Here is a 19,133-nt window from a genome sequence, read left to right as displayed (position 1 = left end):
TGGAGCACTGCTTGGAGGTAAGTGACTAGTGGAATTTCGTAGGCATCTGTTCTGGGACCCTTGCTCTTTGTGATTTTTATAAATTATCTAGATGAAGCAGAAGGATGGGTAAGCAAGATTGCGGATGATACAAAGTTCGGAGGAGTTGTGGGTGGTGCTGAAGGTTGTCATAGGTTACAAAAGGATATAGACAGGATGCATGCAAAGTTAGGCAGAAAAGTAGCAGATGGAATTCAATCCCGATAAGTGCGAGGTGATACATTTTGGAAGGTCAAACCAGAAGACCGAGTACAGGGTTAATGGTTGAATACTTATAGTGTGGAGAGGCCTTGGAATCCAAATCCATACAACTCTCAAGGTTGATAGGATAGTTAAGAAGGCCTACGACTGTATTTACTGATGATCTCCTTTTTCTTTCTTTTGTAGGTGGGTAAGGAAGGACGGAGGGTATTAATGGGGTGGTTAATCAATGTTATGTTATGTGATTTAAATTAAATATTAGTAAAAGGCCTATGGGATGCTGGGCTTCATTGAGTTCAAGGGTCAAAAGTCGTGTTGCAACTCGACAAATCTCTGGTGAGACCACTTAGAATATTGTGTTCAGTTCTGGTCACCTCATGAGAGAAAGGAGAAGGCGCAGAGGAGATTTACTAGGATGTTGCCTGGATTGGTAAATAAGTCATGAGACAAGCAAAGAAGGAGAGGAGACTTAATAAAGGTCTACTTAATTCTGAGAGGCATTGTGTGTGCGTGCGTGCGTGCCCAACTCATTGTTAATCGTTTTTGCCTATGTTTGCCTTGTATTCCTCTAAATCTTCCCTATCCATATGCTTGTCAAAATGTCTTTTACACTTTGTCACTCTACCTGGCCATACAGTTTATTTTGGGAGCCCATTCCACATACCCATCATTTTTCAGGTCCTTTTATACCTTTCTTCTCTCACTTGAACCTATGTCCCCTTATTTTAAGGCTCCCCTACCCTGGGTAAAAGACTATCATCTTTATGCCTGTCATAATTTTACGTCCTTCCCTCAGCCTTTGAAGTTTATGGGAAAAATGTCCTAATCTATCTCATTTCTTCTTGTGATTCAAACCCTCCAGCCCTGACAACATTCTCGTAAATCTTCTCTGCTCAATCACATCCTTCCTACAATTTGATAACCAGAATTGCACAGAATACTCTCAAGTGTGGTATTACCAATGACCAATCCACTTGTAACTTGTTAATCACTTTCATTCCCATCCAAATCATTAATATACGACAAACAGTGGACCCAGCATTGATTCCTACAGCACACTATTTGTCACAAGCCTTCAAACCTTTCAGTAAGCCAATTTTAAAGAACTCTGAATTACATGTGATCTAACTGTCCTCACTCGCCTACAATTTCTCTATCTTTGTGTCCCTTGGATTAAAAATCATCCCCGTCAAGAAAAATGATATCAACAAAGATAGACTTCAGAAAACAGGACTTTTAACTGATCAAGATTATTTTATCGTGATTTTTGTTAGTAGTGGAGAGGATGGGATGTACAAAATAAAGTTCATTAAGTTTTTTTACCAGTCTGATGAGTTCTTCTTTAATAAGTCTTGTAATCTCAGCTTTAGCTTTCTGAACAGCCAATTCACTAGCACCTGAGCAGTAATAGGTTGAAAATAATTAATTAATTAGCAAGAGAGTCTTTCGCATAAAAATCAAATGGTACATTAAGAGCAGAAGTAAAAACAAGAATAATCTAGGGGCCACAGTACATCTAAGTAAAAGCCCCATTTTCTTTTCACCTCACATAACAGAAGTTTTTTTTTAAATATATAGAGTCGGTAGGAGAAAAGTACGGAAGAAACCAAAACTTGACTGCTTCACGGGGAAGGGGGCTCATAAACTTTGAGCTGTCCTAAGGGAGCCATAGCCAAAACAGGTTGAGAATGGTCAGCCTAAGTCTTCCTTTTGAAATAAGGCAGATTTGGGCAACAAATGATGGCAGAGATTTTCCATAAATATCAGGAGGATGATGTGTATTTATTTTAATCAAATTCCATATTTGGAAGTAAAAGAAACATTTTAAGCCTTCGAGCTTTATACCTATAGGAATGCTTTTGTTCATAAATTCATTTTTGCTTACTTTCAATAGCAAGGTATATTTTCCGTTCGCCTTCTTTGGGCTCTTTTCCTGGAGGAAAATAAGTGCCTCTGATAGTGATGGCAGCTTCCGAATATTCACTTATCCTCTGCAGAGCTTCTTTGGATGTGACCTTCCACCTGGCTGTCTGAAAAAGATACATTACAAGATGAGAAGCTACCTAAATTAGTTGTACAGCTTTTAAATTAAATTAGGCATGCAGCACTCTAACAAGCCCTTCTGGCTCACGAGCTGAAATACACCAATCAACCTCCAACCCCTATAAGTTTTGAAGGGTGGGAGGAAATGGGAGCACCTGGGGAAAACTTGTGCACATAGGGAGAATGTACACAATCCTTACAGACAGCACCGGATTTGAACCCAGGTTGCTGGCACTTTAATACCGCTGTGCTTACTGCAATTATTACACATCTATTTGCTATACCCAGAGGGGCTTGGGTCACCATGCCAACAATCATCATGTTTCCATGCAACACTACTTCTAAATGAAATAAAACTGATCTTAAATATTCAATGGTTCTATGAATAATAGGGGTATAAATAATTTAGTTTCCAATAAAAATAAATACTTCAAAATAAAAAATGCCATTCTCTAGGTATATTCAACTTTGTTGTCACACGTACAAGGATACAGTGATAAAGTTTGTTCTGTGAACAGTCCAACGAGACATCTCATACTGGTCAAAGTTCAAATTTATTGACAAGAGTACATACAAAACATAGCATAACATCCTTTTTCCAGCAGGCCAGGCAGAATTTCGAATTATTAGTAACTATAAACTATACTCAAGAAGAAAATGTAAACAAAAGAAAGAAATGTAAGAAAGACACAGTTTAGAAATGTAGAGTCACAGAGTGAGATCAGATAGTACAAAGCATTCAGGAGTCTGATAATGGTAGGAAACAAATTGTCTTTGAATCTGGCAGTGTGTGATCTTCCTGATGGGAGGTGGGTGAAGAAAGCGTGGTTGGGGTGTTTGGTATGCAAAATGAAAATTTTAATGATAAAGTTCATAATACCCTATATTATTTTGTTTTGAATTTGATGTAAAAGTATAAAGATTGCTTTTAAATCACTGACTCTGCATGTTTTGACTTTAAGGTCGAGTGTCCTTGAGCCATGTTAAGACTCCTAACAAAACAGGGAACTGGTCTCTTGAATTAAAATGCGAAACAAGAAAGTTTACAGTGAATACACGAAAATGCTGGAACTCAGCAGGTCATACAGCATCCACAGGAGGTAAAGATATATAGCTAACGTTTTCAGCCTGAACCCTTCCACGAGGTGAATTAAAAAGGTAGATTAAATGGTATACTTGGTATCTGAGGAATGAAGATACCCAAACAGCATTATCAGTCATTATTATAGGCTGAATTACGTGCACAAGTATTCTGTCAACTGATACTCTTGTCCTATTGTATAGTATTGGTGGATCTAAATTACTGAGTGACAGGATTGGAGCTCCTTTTTATTGTTCAAGATTATAGGATGCACACCATTAAAAATTCAACAAGAAAATATACTGTGATAGACGGCCTGAACTGTAACAACAGAACACACACAGCAGAACTACAGAGCATACAACCAATTTTATATTATGCCAGCAGGAGTAAGACATGCAAAGAGGAGTGGGCGGTGTCACCCATTCTCTGCACTGAACCTTACTCAAAGTACACAGTCGGCTCTTTCAAACTGCCATGTAAAATGGGTTAACTGGGCAATCTGCATGGTTTACAACCCATTTACATGGCAATCTGAAAGGGTCCGCAGTTACATGGCAATCTGAAAGGGTCCAACCAGGTCAAACTGGTCAGAACCCAACCGAGTCCCTGAACTACCTCAGAGGTGATTAGGGAACCCAATATGGGTTAAGTTTTTCATGAAAATCATTCCTATTGAGTCTTCATGTTTCATTTGTTGTTATTGACTTGTGAAATACATTCACGTTTTGGAATACATGACAACAAAGTTGAATATACCTAGAATTGCTCTTAACAAGGTACTGGTAAATTATCCTGCACCATTGCGGTCCTTCTGATATTGAGTGATGACTTCCAGGTAATGGAGTCCAGTAACAATGAACATTTCCAAGTCAGGATTCTGTTCAACCTGGAGGGAAGTTTGTATGTAGTAATGATGATATGTAAATTGCCCTTCATGTTTTGATGATAGACATCATACTTTGGATTTTGTAATGGTGGGAAAATTGATCAATAATGTCAACAATCTTCCTCTGTACATGATACCGACTACTGGACTACTTGTTCTCTGGTGTATATTCATTTCTTTATTTTCACCAGAACTCCTTGATGCCATGCTCATCAAATATTGGTTTGTTTTCACGGAATAGTGAGGATGTGGTCATAAATGGTTACACTGGTCACCAATGGAGCAGAGGTCCCTTGACAGTTCTTGATAATGGACAATGAAGTGGTTACTAGGCACTTTGTTAGTTACAAAGTCAAAATTTTCATACATTAATTGAAGATGTTAAGTACAGTAAATTACAGTAAAACCCATGGCTTCCGGCCACCTTTGGGGATTGGTAGATGCTGGATAAGTGTATTCTCTGGTTGCTTGAGATTTTGTGTTGTGATTATGTTGTGGCACCAATTTTAAACCTTATTTTTTACCTTTTTATTTTCTGCCATGTTCTTGTCAGTTGCTTGAATTCCAGATAACAGGGGTTTTTTACTGTAAATTGATAGGTGTTCAGGCATGAAAAGTCAACTTATCATTTTAAATTCCAACCACCTAAAAGTAGCTCACCTGTGGAAAGTCATTTATCTCGAGCTCTTCTTCGTATCTTTTGAATGATTCGGTTTGTGCATTTTCTGGTTTCTCATCCTCTTGCTTTTCTGCTGGCACATAGTTGAGTTTGGCATTGATCTTTTCTGCTTTCTGCTCTGCAATCGTTTTTGCAGACACTGTTGGAGCTTGGAGGGTTCGTCCCCTCATTATAGCATTTGTAGCCTGCTGCATCACATCCTTAATTTAAAGGAGAAAATAGAGAAATGTATTAAACTGTGAGATGAAAGGGAGAGCACAAATGCTGCAGTTTTCATAAAAAGGAACCTATAAGAACCTGCTATACACTTCAGTTGTGATACTATCTGGAAATATTATATCTGTGATCGTACAATTCAACGAACCACTTTCCTGCACATCTTTGCACACAATTTAAGATGATATACATCTTGCAGCAAGGGACTGGAGAATTTCTTAATAAATTCTAATGTAACTAAAGATTCTATTTTTGTTTCTGTTTGTCCGACAAGGAGAAATCCCATTATCACATTCCAAACCACAGTAAAAAAAAATTCTGTAGATAAATTGTGTACATTTGCAAACAATAAATATACTGTATAAACAAGGAGTCATATAGTTGACCTAAAATACACATTTATCTGAAATCCTGGGCTGAAGTCTATTTACCACATGCACTTTTAGTGATCTGAAGACTTTTGTTAAAATAGAGCATATCCATTTAGCAGTTAAGCTCTTAAAATCTTAATTATTGTATACACATGCCTTCTTTCAAATAAATGTAAACTATTCCATTTGATTAATTAAGCAGAAGCAAAGTTCTTATTGCTCCATCAACATCATTCAAAGGTTACTTAGTCACCAAATAATAGATGTGTTGTTAATTTCTCAACATCATGTCAGTAACAAAATTACTATTGATGCAAAATCCACTAATCCCTTTTACAATAGTTAACCTTTCCTTTAGAGAATGGGAGAGAAAAGGAAGCAAAAGAATAGAAAACTGTTTTTTTGGGAAATAATATTAACATTTGAACAGATGAAGTACAAATATGGAATAACTCATGGCACAATGTTTGCATATCATCAATTGAAAGCGTATTTAAAGGATAAATTTGGAAACAGCTTGAAGGAAGCAGCTTTGAATATGTGATTACAGACACAATGACAATCAAAAGATTTATAACCAACATGTACATTAAGCTGCAAGATAAGGTAAATGAAATAAATTATAAACCTAAGAAGTGGGAAAAGGATCTAAACATAAAGATAAAAAATGAAGTATGGGAAAAGTTATGTTCTGGAACTATGAAGAATACAATAAACACAAGGTTATGCGTGATATAGTATAATTGATTACACAGGGTATGTATCACTCCTCAAAATTTTTTTAAAAATGGGATTCAACATTATCAGATAGATGTTTTCACTGTAAGAAGGAAATGCGAACATTACATGCAACTTGGGCATGTACGAAAGTAAATACGTTTTGGGAAGAATTAAATCAGATACCAAATATAATTCATAAAATAACATACTAAAAAAAAAAAGATATTTCTTTTAAGTAACATAAGAAGTAGAGAATTAGGCCTCAAATTAGATAAAGTGCAAAAAAAATTAATTATGATACCCTTAGCGATAGCAAAAAAATGTATAATGTCATCTTGGAAAATGGAAGAGAGCATGAGTATACAGCAATGGTACATGGAAATGAATAAATGTATTCCATTGGAAAAAAATAACATATAATTTAAAAAATAAAGTCACAATGTTTGAACAAATTTGGAACCATACATGGAACATATCAGAGAGAGCTTGCCTATGACCTCCATCTCCTAAAATGAGAATGAAAATGATAAGAAGACAAAACGACTAGATTCAATGTGTAATAAATAGATGATGCATTTTTCTTGTTTATTTTCCTTTGTGTGAAAATATTGTTTTATGGTTTTATTGTATTGTATATGTTGAATATTTATGGGTATTGGAGGGGGGTGGGTAGAGGGGAAAAAAGGGGGAGAAAAGACCACTGTGAGATACGTTTGTACATATTTTGGTTGATATGGATCAACAGTGTGAAAAATAAATATTTTTTAAAAAATCATGTCAGTCACAAAAATCCAAAAGTTATTTTAATTTTCCATAAAGTGCTTTAGATTAATCTCCACCAGAAAAATGTAAGTTTGATTTGTTTTTAAAACCTTAACATCAGAACATCTGAAATTCCAGGCTCATTAAGCACTAATTGCAATAGATATGATTCAACCAATTCTCCTGATTAATTCTTTCTCGTTTTCTTTCATCTCCTTTCTCCAAAAAGGAAGATTTCAAGCATCTCATGAAAATTGGAAGAAGTACAGATGCCGGAAATCTGCAAGGTCAAAACATATTAGAAAAACACAGCAGGCAAGGCAGCAGCTGGAAAAATAAAAACAGAGAGATCTGGACTAGAATTGTGAACTCTATTTTGCTTTCCGCCGATGCTGCTTAACCTGCTAAAGATTCTAGAATTTTCTGTTATTATTTCAAACACTTAATTCATTCTGTGTATAATAATGGTCCATTCCATATTTTCACAACTCTGTAAAAAAAATCTTGCTGGACTTTTTGATAAACTTTCTATTAGCACTCTCAACAAAATTAATGATAACTTCCACAGCAGATTGATTCGTTAGATATTCAAAAAGATGGAAACATTTAACCATGTCTTATATCTATAAAGTTATAATTCCTTCTCAGCATCCCTAAAGCTAGTTTTACATCACATATACCAGGATAAGGACTAAGAAAAATACATCTGTTTTGCTCAGGCAAAGCAGTTTTCAATTTATTTCCTGTAATGATGCCTAGTTCAGCAGAGAATGTCAAAAGCAACAGAAAATTTGGTCTGTTCTCAAACATCTAGGATCAAGCCTTACAGGTCCAGAAATAGTTGCTGCTATAAAAGGCATCAACGAGAGGGGATCCTGGAAGTTTTGCATGTCAGACCATGCAGAATTCTATTGAACAGCTGGTCCAAGAAAAGTTACAATCACAGGTCACTGGGAGGGAAATAAAGGAAAGTCAGTTGGAGGTGAGAATTGAAAGACAAGAGGGGGAAGAGACAGGAATGATAGTTATTTAGAGGACAATAGGCAGTGGCAGTGATAGGGAAGAGAAAGGAGCTGTAGTAATATCAGGGGTTGAGAAGGGAGGGGGATGATAATGATTAGGATTACTAGGGTGGCCATTCCAAATGAGCACATGGTCATAGGTTACCATACATTACCACACACACACACAAATATATAATAGAGAGAGAGTGTGGTGTGTGTGTGTGTATATATTTATATATTGTAATATATGGTAACCTATGACCATGTCTCCTTTGGAATGGCCACAATAACCTTGAGAATAAAGAAATGCAAGAGATTGCAGGCACCATATTCCAGTTTTGTGGACTGGATTAGGTTGATCTACTTATGCAAAATCAGGCCTCACCAATCTTACAAAGGTTCATCTCAGTAGATGTGGTCAGCCAAAGGAGGTTTCAACACATGGGAGTGCGATCTCTATACATAATGCAAAAATCATTGAGCTAAACAAAGAATTTCAAGGCCACATTCTTCACAAATTAATTTTGACTTCTGGCATTTGTAGTTTTCTGATTTTCAAACTTAAGGCTTCATTGCAAGAAATTATTAGTCGTACAACTATAATGCATGGAACAGTCCCTTGATCCCAATTCATCCATTCTGAACAAGTTGCATTTGGCCTATCCTTCTTCTGAAACACTTTCCATATACATATCTAAACAGAATGCCAGAATCTTTCCTGTCTCGAGCAGCTTATTCCAGATATAGACTACTCTCCGATTAAAAAAAGTTCAATCTCATGTTGCTCTTAAATTTCTATTCACCTTATTAACACCTGTAACAGAATCAGGTTTGTTGTCATGAACATGTATCACAAAATTTGTTGTTTTGAGGCGACAGAACTGTGCAGAACAAGATACAAAATTACTATAAATTACAATTCTGTACATGGAAAATTAAAAAAAAAATTAGTGCAAAAAACAGAGAAAAAGTAAGGTAGCGTCCATGGGTTCATCGTCCATTCAGAAACCCGACGGCAGAGGGGAAGAAGCTATTTTTGTAACACTGAGAGTAACATTGAATCATCAATTAGTAGCCTTGATTTGTGTTAAACACTTGCAGGTGCTGCCATGTGAAGCAGCGATCAAGATCCTGTTAGCAATCACATATAATAATTAAATTGATTTTCTGGTGCACAGCTGTCTACAACTGAAAATAAATTTGCAGGTGAAATTGCTTTACATAGTAACTAAAAGTAGAATATGATTGAAGGATTCATTATGTATTAATAAACTGCTTGGGCTTTGAAAAACCACGAGAAAATTTTATACAGAACTATGGATGATTTATGGTATACAAAAGACATGTGAAGCTATTTCGAGAGAACATGACTATATCTTTAAAATAAGTAATCTTGAAAATATAGAATAAAACCTGTTAATCTGTGCATGTGCCTTTGTTCAGTAATAATGTATTTATTACAATTTTATCAGCATTGATGGTAAAGGTAGTAATGTAGCATGGAGAAAATCAGCAGGTCACACAGTGTCTATAGGAAGCAAAGGGATATAACCAATGTTTTGGGCCTGTGCTGTCAAAGTATAACCAATAAGCAACAGGTTCCTGAATTAAAAAATGGAGGGAATAAAGGGCAGGGGAAGTGCACAGACCGCTGTCATATGGGTGGATATAGGTGAGAAAAAAAGTTGAGAAGTGATGGTGGGGTGGGGGGGGGTGGGTAATATTAGGTGTTGTTCCTCCAATTTTTGGATGCCTTAGTTTGGCAGTGCACAAGGCCATGGACAGATATGTCATTGTGGAAATGGGGTGTAAAACTGAAAAGGTTGGCTACTGAGAGGTCCCCGTTATTGCAGCGGATGAAGTGAAGGTCCTCAACAAACTGATATTCTAGTATGCATCCAACCTCTCTGAGGGGTAGAGGAGGTCACAACAGGAGCAATGGATGCAACAGATAACCTCTGCAGATTCACACGAAGTGTTGCTTCACTTGCAATTTTTGGGGCCCCGAATGGTGGTGAGGGAGAAGGTGTGGCCAAAACAGTAGCAATTCCTGTGGTCATAGGGGTAGGTACTAAGGGAGCGATTAGTGGGAAGACATAAATGGATGAGAGAGTTCCAGATGAAGCGATCCCTGTGGAAAGCAGAGGGGAGAAAAGGGGAAGATGTGTCTAGTGGTGAGATCATGTTGTATGAGGCAGAAATTGCAGAAGATAATATGTTGGGTGCAGAGGCCGTTGGGGCAGAAGGAGAGGACAAGGGGAATCATGTCCTTGTGTCAAGGGGAAGAGAGGGGGTCAGGTCAGATGTGCGGCAAATAGAAGAGATGTGGGTAAGAGTTGTGTTGATGCCAGTAGAGGGGAAACCATGTTTTTTTTTTGAAGGACAATGACATCTCAGATGTTCTGGAACAGAAGCAAGGTATTGCAGGATGGTGATGATACACATAATAGCAATTTACTTAAAGGGATCATTTGACAGATTTGACTAAATAACCTGTTTGCCACTTTACAAGAATGTGAAAACATTATATCGAGGTTAAGTGAACCCAGTTTTCAGCAATTCCGATGATGTTATTCTAATATTAAGCAATTGAAACTATATTCACTTATTGACCACTCAAATACTTGGATATCCAGGTAGTGTATAATTTCAATAAATAACAGTGCCAAAACTCAGCCTTGGTACTAGACTTTAAATTTGTTATTTCCAAATGAATTAATTGCATGAAGACTCCAACAGATTAATATTTTGGGTAGCGTGAATGAACATGTTTGATACATTGCAGGATTTACTACCTTGTAACAATTCCATCAATATGTTCATTTTTATAATTGGCAAATATAATCCTACTTCTACTGGCTGTGATTTTTCTTACTTTTTTTGTTTTATACTTTCCTCCATCTTAAAGTATCTCAAATAATCTTGAATTTAATTAAAATACGATTATGTTATAATTTCGAACGAGTTAATATTCCACTGATTTACATTAGACATCTATTACCTGTGCTTCTGCACCAAGATTCTTCTGGGCATTTATCTTCAATGCCAGCCTCTTGGCAATCTCCAGTTTCTCTGCATTCCCAGCAGATGGCACTGGAGTGTTCGAAGCTCCTGGCATTGCCATATCCTTTACACGCTTCTTGGAGTTAAACATGCTCTCGATTTGTTCATCAATCTGCAAAGCACAAGCAAACATTACAAGACATCATAATTGCCTGAAATCTGAAATTAACCAATAATTCAAATGCATTAGCCACTACAAGTGATTGGATAAGACAAAATTTCAGTGATATTCAGATAACTATGGCAATGTGCATAATATTTTTTTGCCAGAACTTTAGCACTTACATCAACTGCAGTGTCCTCGTCATCAGAATCCTGCAGACCAAGAGCTGCTTTCTGTAGTTTCTTTCTTTCATTGGCCAAAACTTGTTCAGTCTCATCAAATTTAAAGCCTTTCCCAGAGAAACCACTTGACTTCTTTATAGTCTTTCCTTCCTTAAGAATACATGAAATAAATGATTAACAAGATCAAGTTTGTGAGTTCTTATTTCACAGTTCTAATTTATTAGGTCATTTTCTAGCAGCCCTTCTGTTTTTACAGATTTACATATTTTCGTAACAAAAGACAAAATTACTATTCTTAAACTCACTTGTACAATTTTTAACAATTACTACTTACCGCCTTTTGCTGTTCTTTGAAGTCATTCCATAACTTTTCCAACTCAGGTGGAACACAATTTCCTGATAATTCTAATGCCTTAATTATATCACCTGCATAACGGGCTTGCTCTTCAGTGATAAATGTATATGCATACCCCTACAAAAGAAAATAGTCCACCAGCAAATAAGTTAACAGAATTCTATTTCACCAAAAGTAAATCAAAGTAATTCAATGAACCAAGATCATTCTTCTTCATGTACACACTTTGTTACCAGCTCTTCCGGTACGCCCCACTCGATGTACATAATCTTCATAATGGTTAGGACAACTGTAGTTGATAACAAGAATCAGCTGTTTCACATCCAGTCCTCGTGCTGCTACTGAAGTGGCCACAAGTAATCGGCACACGCCAGTCTTAAAATCGTTGATTATACTATCGCGATCGTATTGGTCAATACCTAAAACAAATCAAAACTGATTTTTTTTGTCCATTTAAACAATTTACAAGTGTTAAAATATTTAAGAACCTTATTTATTTTTAAACTGACAATGTACAAGCTGTTTTGCTTGAAAATTCCAGCTAAAAACTGGGAATCCTGTGGATGTAAGGCTGCATGCTGCCTCAGTGAACTCCCTAAGTCCAGTGGTGAAGTGCACAGGCAGCCAATAACACAACTGGTAGGACCAAAATTGCATTTCGAGGCTGGATAAAATCAAGTCACCTTTATTTGTCTTCCTACCATGCCTTGCACGCCAAAGACGAGCTACCATTTCTCCAGGACCACAGAGCAGATTTACATAACAAGACCTGTGTTTACATCAGAAAATTCAGCCCTAAAACTCTGTTCTTTTCAGTATATAGATTCAAGAATATTTTTGTAGTTTTGCATGTTTGGCAAGTGGTCAGACAATTTAGTTATAGCAGAGGAATTGAGCTATAATATGTATTTGATGGTTAATGTTAAATAGTTTCATATCAACTAGGTGAATGATGCTTTTCATCATTATTTATTCTGCCTTAAATGCCCAATGGAAAATAAATTTATCTTCTAGAGCAGCCATTCTTAACCTTTTTTCAGCTATGGCCCACCTACGATGTTGCTCATAGTTTATGGGTCCCCTTCCCTATGAAGCAGCCAAATTTTTTAAAATCATACTTCTCTCCTACCAACTACATTTAAAAACATTACATGAGGTGAAAAGAAAACAAGGCCTTTTTTAAAAATGTGCTGTGACCCCAGGGGGAAGGGCCTCAATGAGAATGGCTGTTCATGGGTGATGATCAACAGAGATAAGCCATCACATATCTTGCTGCTTTCCTCCCAATCAACTTGCTATGGATTCAAAATAAAGCATTAATCTTTTGTCATTCCTGCACTTGAACAATGCTATCTTAAATGAGGTTTGAAATTTCCCACTGATCAAACACCACACTGTGAAGCCATCTATATATGTAAAAGAGAAAGAAAATCAGAGGAAAAATAAATAACAAGTATTACCTAGTAATAAAATATAATAATAAATAAAACATACGTACCACCATGTAATGACATACAGGAGTAGGCGGCTCTCAATAAATCCTTCAATAAACCATCAGCGTGCTCTTGCTTGTCCACAAACACTATTACAGAACCATTTTCTTGATAATGGCCCAAAAGTTCCAACAACTTCAAAAATTTGTTGTCTTCCTCTATGACAATCTAAAAAAAAACCCAAAGAATTATGATTTTGTTTAAAAGATATTTTCATTACATTTGGTCTTGAACTATAGACTGTCATAACTGACTCCAACATCCTTTTTTTTATTGACCTGCTAAACATCTGCTACAGATCAACAACTTGAATAATAATAAATACTAACCACATTTAGACCATGTAACAATTCCTAACATAACTGGTTGTGGGGTTCTAGGTTGCTATACGAAATAAAAAAATCAGCAGAAATATATTGCTGATCGTCATGAGTGATATGCAACATTATTAAGCACTTACCACATGTTGCTCAACATCAGAACAAACCACACTTCTACTACCCACTTGCACTTCAATAGGTTTTGTTAGTATACGTCTTGCCAAGGCCTCCATAGCCCTGGGAAATGTTGCAGAAAACATAACTGTTTGTCGATCTGGTCGGATATTTTCCACAATTCGCATGACCTATTAACAGGGAAACAGATATTGTTAAACAAATTAACTGAATGAGATCTCCAACACAATTCAAGACACATCAGTTCTTTGTTCACAAAACAAAATTACAAATGACAGATAAGCACTGGATGCATCACCAGCTCAGGGCAGATTGACATTCTGAGCAAAATGGTCCTCATTCAAGGGGTGGTGCAGGAATAAGCTGCAATGAGCACATGTACAAAGAGTGGTCAGCAGCAGAATGTAAGTTCTATTTAATATTTCTGCATCTCCTAACTCTGTAATGGGAAAAAAATAATATAAACATCTAAAATATCAGCTGACAGGTTCCACTGCTCAATGTACAGCTGGTTTAGCTATCAAGTATCCAGCGAATGACCAGAATATGCCTGACACAAACTGCATTAATTCTCAGTCCAATTTGGGAAAAGTCTCCTGATGGAGGTGGTTGGTCCCTAATCTTCACGTGTAAAGAGGACCTCTCTAGTTTCAGTTCAAGATTAGAGGTTGTAAATATAATCAGTTACTTATTGATTGATACAAATATGGAATTTGGGAGAAATTCTTTTTAAACCAAACGAAAGATACATTTTCTATCAAATGGAATAATTTAGGTAACCATAAATGATGATTCGAAGGGAAGCTAGGCAAGTAGATACAAGTGTAAAAAAAATAATCAGAGAGGATGCATATGTGCATATCAGCTGATATTAATTGTCAGTTAGAAATGAAAACACTAAACAAGGAAAGTAACCATTAATAAAACAAACTATCTGCTACTATATTTTCCAAATGAGTTATCTCAACTCATCAAGAAAAAGAATGGGCAAGTAGGGACATCAAAATATATCTAACAGTGCTAACATATTACAATATTCATTCTGCAAATGCAAATGTAGAATTTCACCACAATATACAAATGAAAGTCAAATTCTGGGAAACTAAATGAAAATTAAATAATTTGATTCTTTTTGGTGATGGGAGATGGTAGTTGGCAATGAACAATTTGTATCCAAAGAAACACAAAGATCACAGCTGGGAACTAAATATCCATGGATACATGGTCTATCAGACAGACAGGAAGGTATGCAGAGGGAATGGGATGCTTCTACTAGTTAAAAATAGAATAAAATCTTTGGAGAGAGGAGACATCATATCAGAATATATATGAAATCCCTGTGGGTAGAATTAAGAAACTGTAAAGGTAAAAAGACCTTGATGGGAGTTGTATACAGGCTTTCAAACAAAAGCAAGGATGTGGTGTGCGAAATACAGAGAGATAGAGAAGGCATGCAAAAAGGGCAATGTTACAATAGTCATTGGGGATTTCAATATGCAGATTGATTGGAAAAACCAGTTTGGTGCTGGATCCCAAGAGGAAGAATTTACAGAATGCCTTCAGGATGGATTCTTAGAACATATTATGGCTGTGCCGATCAGGCAATTCTGGATTTGGTTGATAAGGGAGCTAAAGGTAAGGAAGGCAATGATCATAATATGGTAGAAATCACACTGCAGTTTGAGAGGAAGAAACTAAAATAAGCGATGTCAGCAGACCAGTGGAATAAGAGAGACTACAATTGTATGAGTGAGGAACTGGTCAAAGTTGGCTAGAAAGGCACATGACCAGGCAGGACAGCAGAGCAGCAATAGATGGAGATCCTGCAAGAAATAACGAAAGAGCAGGACAGTTATACTCCAAAAAAGAAATACTTGAATGCAAAAATTATACAACTGTGGCTGACAGAAGTCAAAGCCAAAAGAAAAGGTATAAAATAAAGCAAATAATAGGAAAAATTATAATGGGAGACAAGGAAATGGCATAGAAACTGAGTGAGATTTTTGCATCAATCTTAACTGAGAAGAATGATGGAAAATGAAGAAAGAAGAGAGCTGAGTACAGTCATAATCACCAGAGAGAAGGTGCTTGGGAATCTTAATGGTCAAAAGGTAGATAAGTCTCCAAGACCAAATGAAATGCATCTTCAGGTTCTAAAAGAAGCAGCTATAGAGATTGTGGAGGTATTAGTAATGATATTCCAAGAATCAATAGATTTTGGCATGGTTCTGGAGGACTGGAAAATTGCAATGGTAACTCTGCCATTTAAAAATGGAGGAAAGCAATGGAAAGAAAATTAACCCAACATCGGTGGTTGGTAAGTTGTTGGAGTCAAGGATGATGTTATGGAGCAGCTAGAGGTTCATGACAAGATAGGCCAAAGTCAGCAAGGTTTCCTAAAGGGAAAATCTTGCCTGGCAAATCAGAAGCAAGCCAGATAAAAGAGATGTAGTGGATGTTGTATATTTGGATTTTCAAAGGCCTTTGACAAGGTTCCGCATTTAAGCTTGCTACACAAGACTAGAGCCCATGGAATTACAGGAGAGATACTAGCATTGGGTGAATGGCCGGAAACAGAGTGGAAATAAAATGATCCTGTTTTAGTTGGCTACCCAGTTACCAAAAGTGTTCCATAGGGATCGATGTTGAGGCCACTTCTTTTTACGTTATATGTTAATGATTTGGATTGGGGAATAAATGGCTTTGTAGTTAACCTTGCAGATGGTATAGAGATAGGGTGGAGGTGAAGGTAGTGATAAAGAAATGGAGAGACTGTCGAGAGACTTAGCGAGAAAAGGAGAATGGGCAAAGATGTGGCAAATTAAATACAATGTTGGAAAGTGTACGGTCATGCACTTTGCTAGAAGGAATAAAAGAGTACACTATTATTTGGATAGACAGAAAATTCAAAATTTGGAGGTGCAAAGAGACTTAGGAGTCCTCCTACAGTCTAACCTAAAGGTTAACCTCCAGGTTTAGTCAGGGGTGAAGAAAGCAAATGAAATGTTGGCATTCATATCAGGAGGAATACGATGTTCTGGCTTTATAAGGCACTGGTGAGGACTCACTTGGAGCACAGGATAAGTTTTGGGCTCCTTATTAAAGAAACAATGAGCTGGCATTAGAGAGGATTCAGAAGAATGATTCCTGGAATGAAGGGATAAGCACGTGAGGAATGTTTGACAACTCTTGCACTGTACTCCTTGAAGTTGTTTCCCATGTTAAGAGAGTCTAGTAAAAGAGGATTTCTGGATTGAAGGGCACCCATTTAAAATTGAGATGTGGAGGAATTTCTTGACATAAATTTTGAAATTTATGTCATAAGTAGGATTGGACTCAAAACAGTTTCTGAGCAAAACTTATTTTTAAATACACCTGACCAAGCCACTATTCATATAAATTGTGTTTTGATGCTGGATGAATTTGCATCAAATCACAAAAAAATTGGTTTGTTAAATGATCCAAATGATCTTTCAGTGGGACGAGCTGCAGAATTACTTCAAGGCACCATTACTTAACTTTGTTCACTGCAGAAGTTCAGAATTAATTCCAGATTAATTATTCACATACTCGTATACCCACATATAACTACACAATAGTTATCATACATTCTCTTCAGAGAAAAACACTTCAAAATGCCTACCTGAGGCTCAAAGCCCATATCAAACATTCTATCTGCTTCATCAAGTACAACATAGGTAACTCTACGAAAATTTGTCACACGACCTAAGAACAAAGAATGATTTTAATTAATGTTACATGCAACATAGCAATACTTAAATCATAATCAAATTTATGTGCTAAAACTAAAAAAATCCAATAATAAGCATCAAATTGGTCCATATTTTTGTGGCAATAATTGTTTTATAATTTGTCTTCCTCCATACAGAAATTAAATACTTGTGTACAGCTTTTACAATGGGTATAAACTATGTGAAAACAGTTGCCCATGTTTGCTAATTCTTGCATACCATCAGGGCAAGCAGAACCTGCAAAATTCACAAAACAGCCCTCTCCAAAACAAACACCCATCACACAATTTTAGATTGAGATGGAGAAAGGAGACCAAAGGCCATTATCTGACAAGTCTCAGCATTCACCTAGAAAAAGAACATATTAGAGGTTACGCCGCATGTGTGGAAGACAAGGCCCTTGCTACTTGCCTTTAATTTTTATTATCAGTGCATTTTATATAAAGTAAATGCCTACTTCCTCTAGAGACTTAAACAGAAAAGTAGTGTTGAACAGTTGGATTTTAATCAACTTTCTAAGATTCTGAACACAAGAAAATTAAACCTATGTAAACAGAGTGGAAAAGAAACAATTGAAAGTGTTCCAGCAGTAGAGCTTATATTTTGAAATGAATATGACATATTCACAAGGAGCCACGAGTTTAGTAACTGGATACTGCACAACTTGATTAAGGACCTACCTCTGATGGGTTATGTCTTGCATGCCCAAATCAAATCTCTTGAGGAAACTTTCTCCATACGGGTCAAATAATGTTGACAGTTTAGTAAAATGATAGTCAATATCATACAATGTCTAATATTAAAATGTATACTTTTTCATGCATTCAAATCAGCAATTATGTATGATTTAAAACACACAAGTGCCAAATGAAGCCATAGTGAACTATCAAATCTACAAATACCACCAACAATATTTTGATACCTAATTGATTTTCATTTGAAGTTCTATCAGTTCATTTACAGCTCCTGTGTCATAGAAAAACCTTAATAGCCATGCTATATATGTTCAGTCTGACTGCATAGCATTAGAGAATTAAATGGATTGATGGAGAATTATAGTTTTGTGTTAGTAAACAACTTCATTAAAGCTAATCCAATCCAGAATGAATTTCAAATGCACACTCAGTCTAAAGGTCTTTCATTTCTAAATTCATTCACAAGAACCTTATAAATAATAGATTTCCGAGGTGCTTAGATCATCAATGCACTGGTCAAGACTCAGAAAACTATCATTGACATTTTGCATTTCAACGCAGGCAGCAGGACACAATTAAATTACATTTTAGAATGATGGGAAAATTCAGAACCCGGGGCCATGGTTTGAGGATAATAGGCAAGCCATTTAGGACCGAGATGAGGAGGAATTTCTTGACCCAGAGGGTGGTGAATCTGTGGAATTCATTGCCACAGAGGGCAGTAGAGGCAGGTTCATTAAATCTATTTTAGATCTATTTCTTCAGTATAAGGGTATTAAAGGTTACGGAGAGAAGGTGGGGACGGGGTACTGAACTTTAAGATCAGCCACGATCTCGTTGAATGGCGGAGCAGGCTCGAAGGGTCGAATGACCTACTCCTGCTCCTATCTTCTATGTTTTTTTTTCTATGTTCTATGAAAGGAAGATTGAGGACATATTTTGACTTAAAGGTGGACAGGAAATAGGAGTTAACACAGGGAGAGCAGAAATTTTTTTTACTGTGAAAGGCAGCAATGCAGAGTTGAATAGT

The 19,133-nt window shown here is 36.5% G+C and overlaps 1 protein-coding gene and 1 long non-coding RNA gene across 4 annotated transcripts in view; one reads left to right on the top strand and one right to left on the bottom strand.

The window, feature by feature from the left end:
* Window positions 1-19,133, bottom strand: part of ddx46 (DEAD (Asp-Glu-Ala-Asp) box polypeptide 46) — a 53,936-nt gene that overhangs the window by 2,058 nt on the left and 32,745 nt on the right. For all 3 annotated transcript variants that reach the window (XM_069898406.1, XM_069898405.1, XM_069898407.1), the window contains 10 exons: window positions 17,300-17,382; window positions 13,662-13,826; window positions 13,207-13,369; window positions 11,934-12,127; window positions 11,688-11,825; window positions 11,354-11,503; window positions 11,007-11,180; window positions 4,914-5,132; window positions 2,126-2,270; window positions 1,564-1,637 (listed from right to left, as the gene is read on the bottom strand). In XM_069898406.1, the coding sequence (XP_069754507.1) occupies window positions 1,564-1,637; window positions 2,126-2,270; window positions 4,914-5,132; window positions 11,007-11,180; window positions 11,354-11,503; window positions 11,688-11,825; window positions 11,934-12,127; window positions 13,207-13,369; window positions 13,662-13,826; window positions 17,300-17,382 (1,505 nt within the window). The remainder of the gene's footprint in view (window positions 1-1,563; window positions 1,638-2,125; window positions 2,271-4,913; window positions 5,133-11,006; window positions 11,181-11,353; window positions 11,504-11,687; window positions 11,826-11,933; window positions 12,128-13,206; window positions 13,370-13,661; window positions 13,827-17,299; window positions 17,383-19,133) is intronic.
* On the top strand, window positions 2,861-9,676 carry LOC138743295 (uncharacterized). Its single transcript, XR_011344787.1, has 3 exons — window positions 2,861-3,039; window positions 3,246-3,383; window positions 7,231-9,676. It is a non-coding gene; the product is annotated as an uncharacterized lncRNA (long non-coding RNA).

The sequence above is a fragment of the Narcine bancroftii genome, chromosome 9 (genome assembly GCF_036971445.1).
Source record: "Narcine bancroftii isolate sNarBan1 chromosome 9, sNarBan1.hap1, whole genome shotgun sequence".
In the NCBI taxonomy this organism is placed as follows: Eukaryota; Metazoa; Chordata; class Chondrichthyes; order Torpediniformes; family Narcinidae; genus Narcine; species Narcine bancroftii.
Note: the sequence above shows the minus strand (reverse complement) of the source record. Positions and strands in the feature narration are given on the sequence as shown.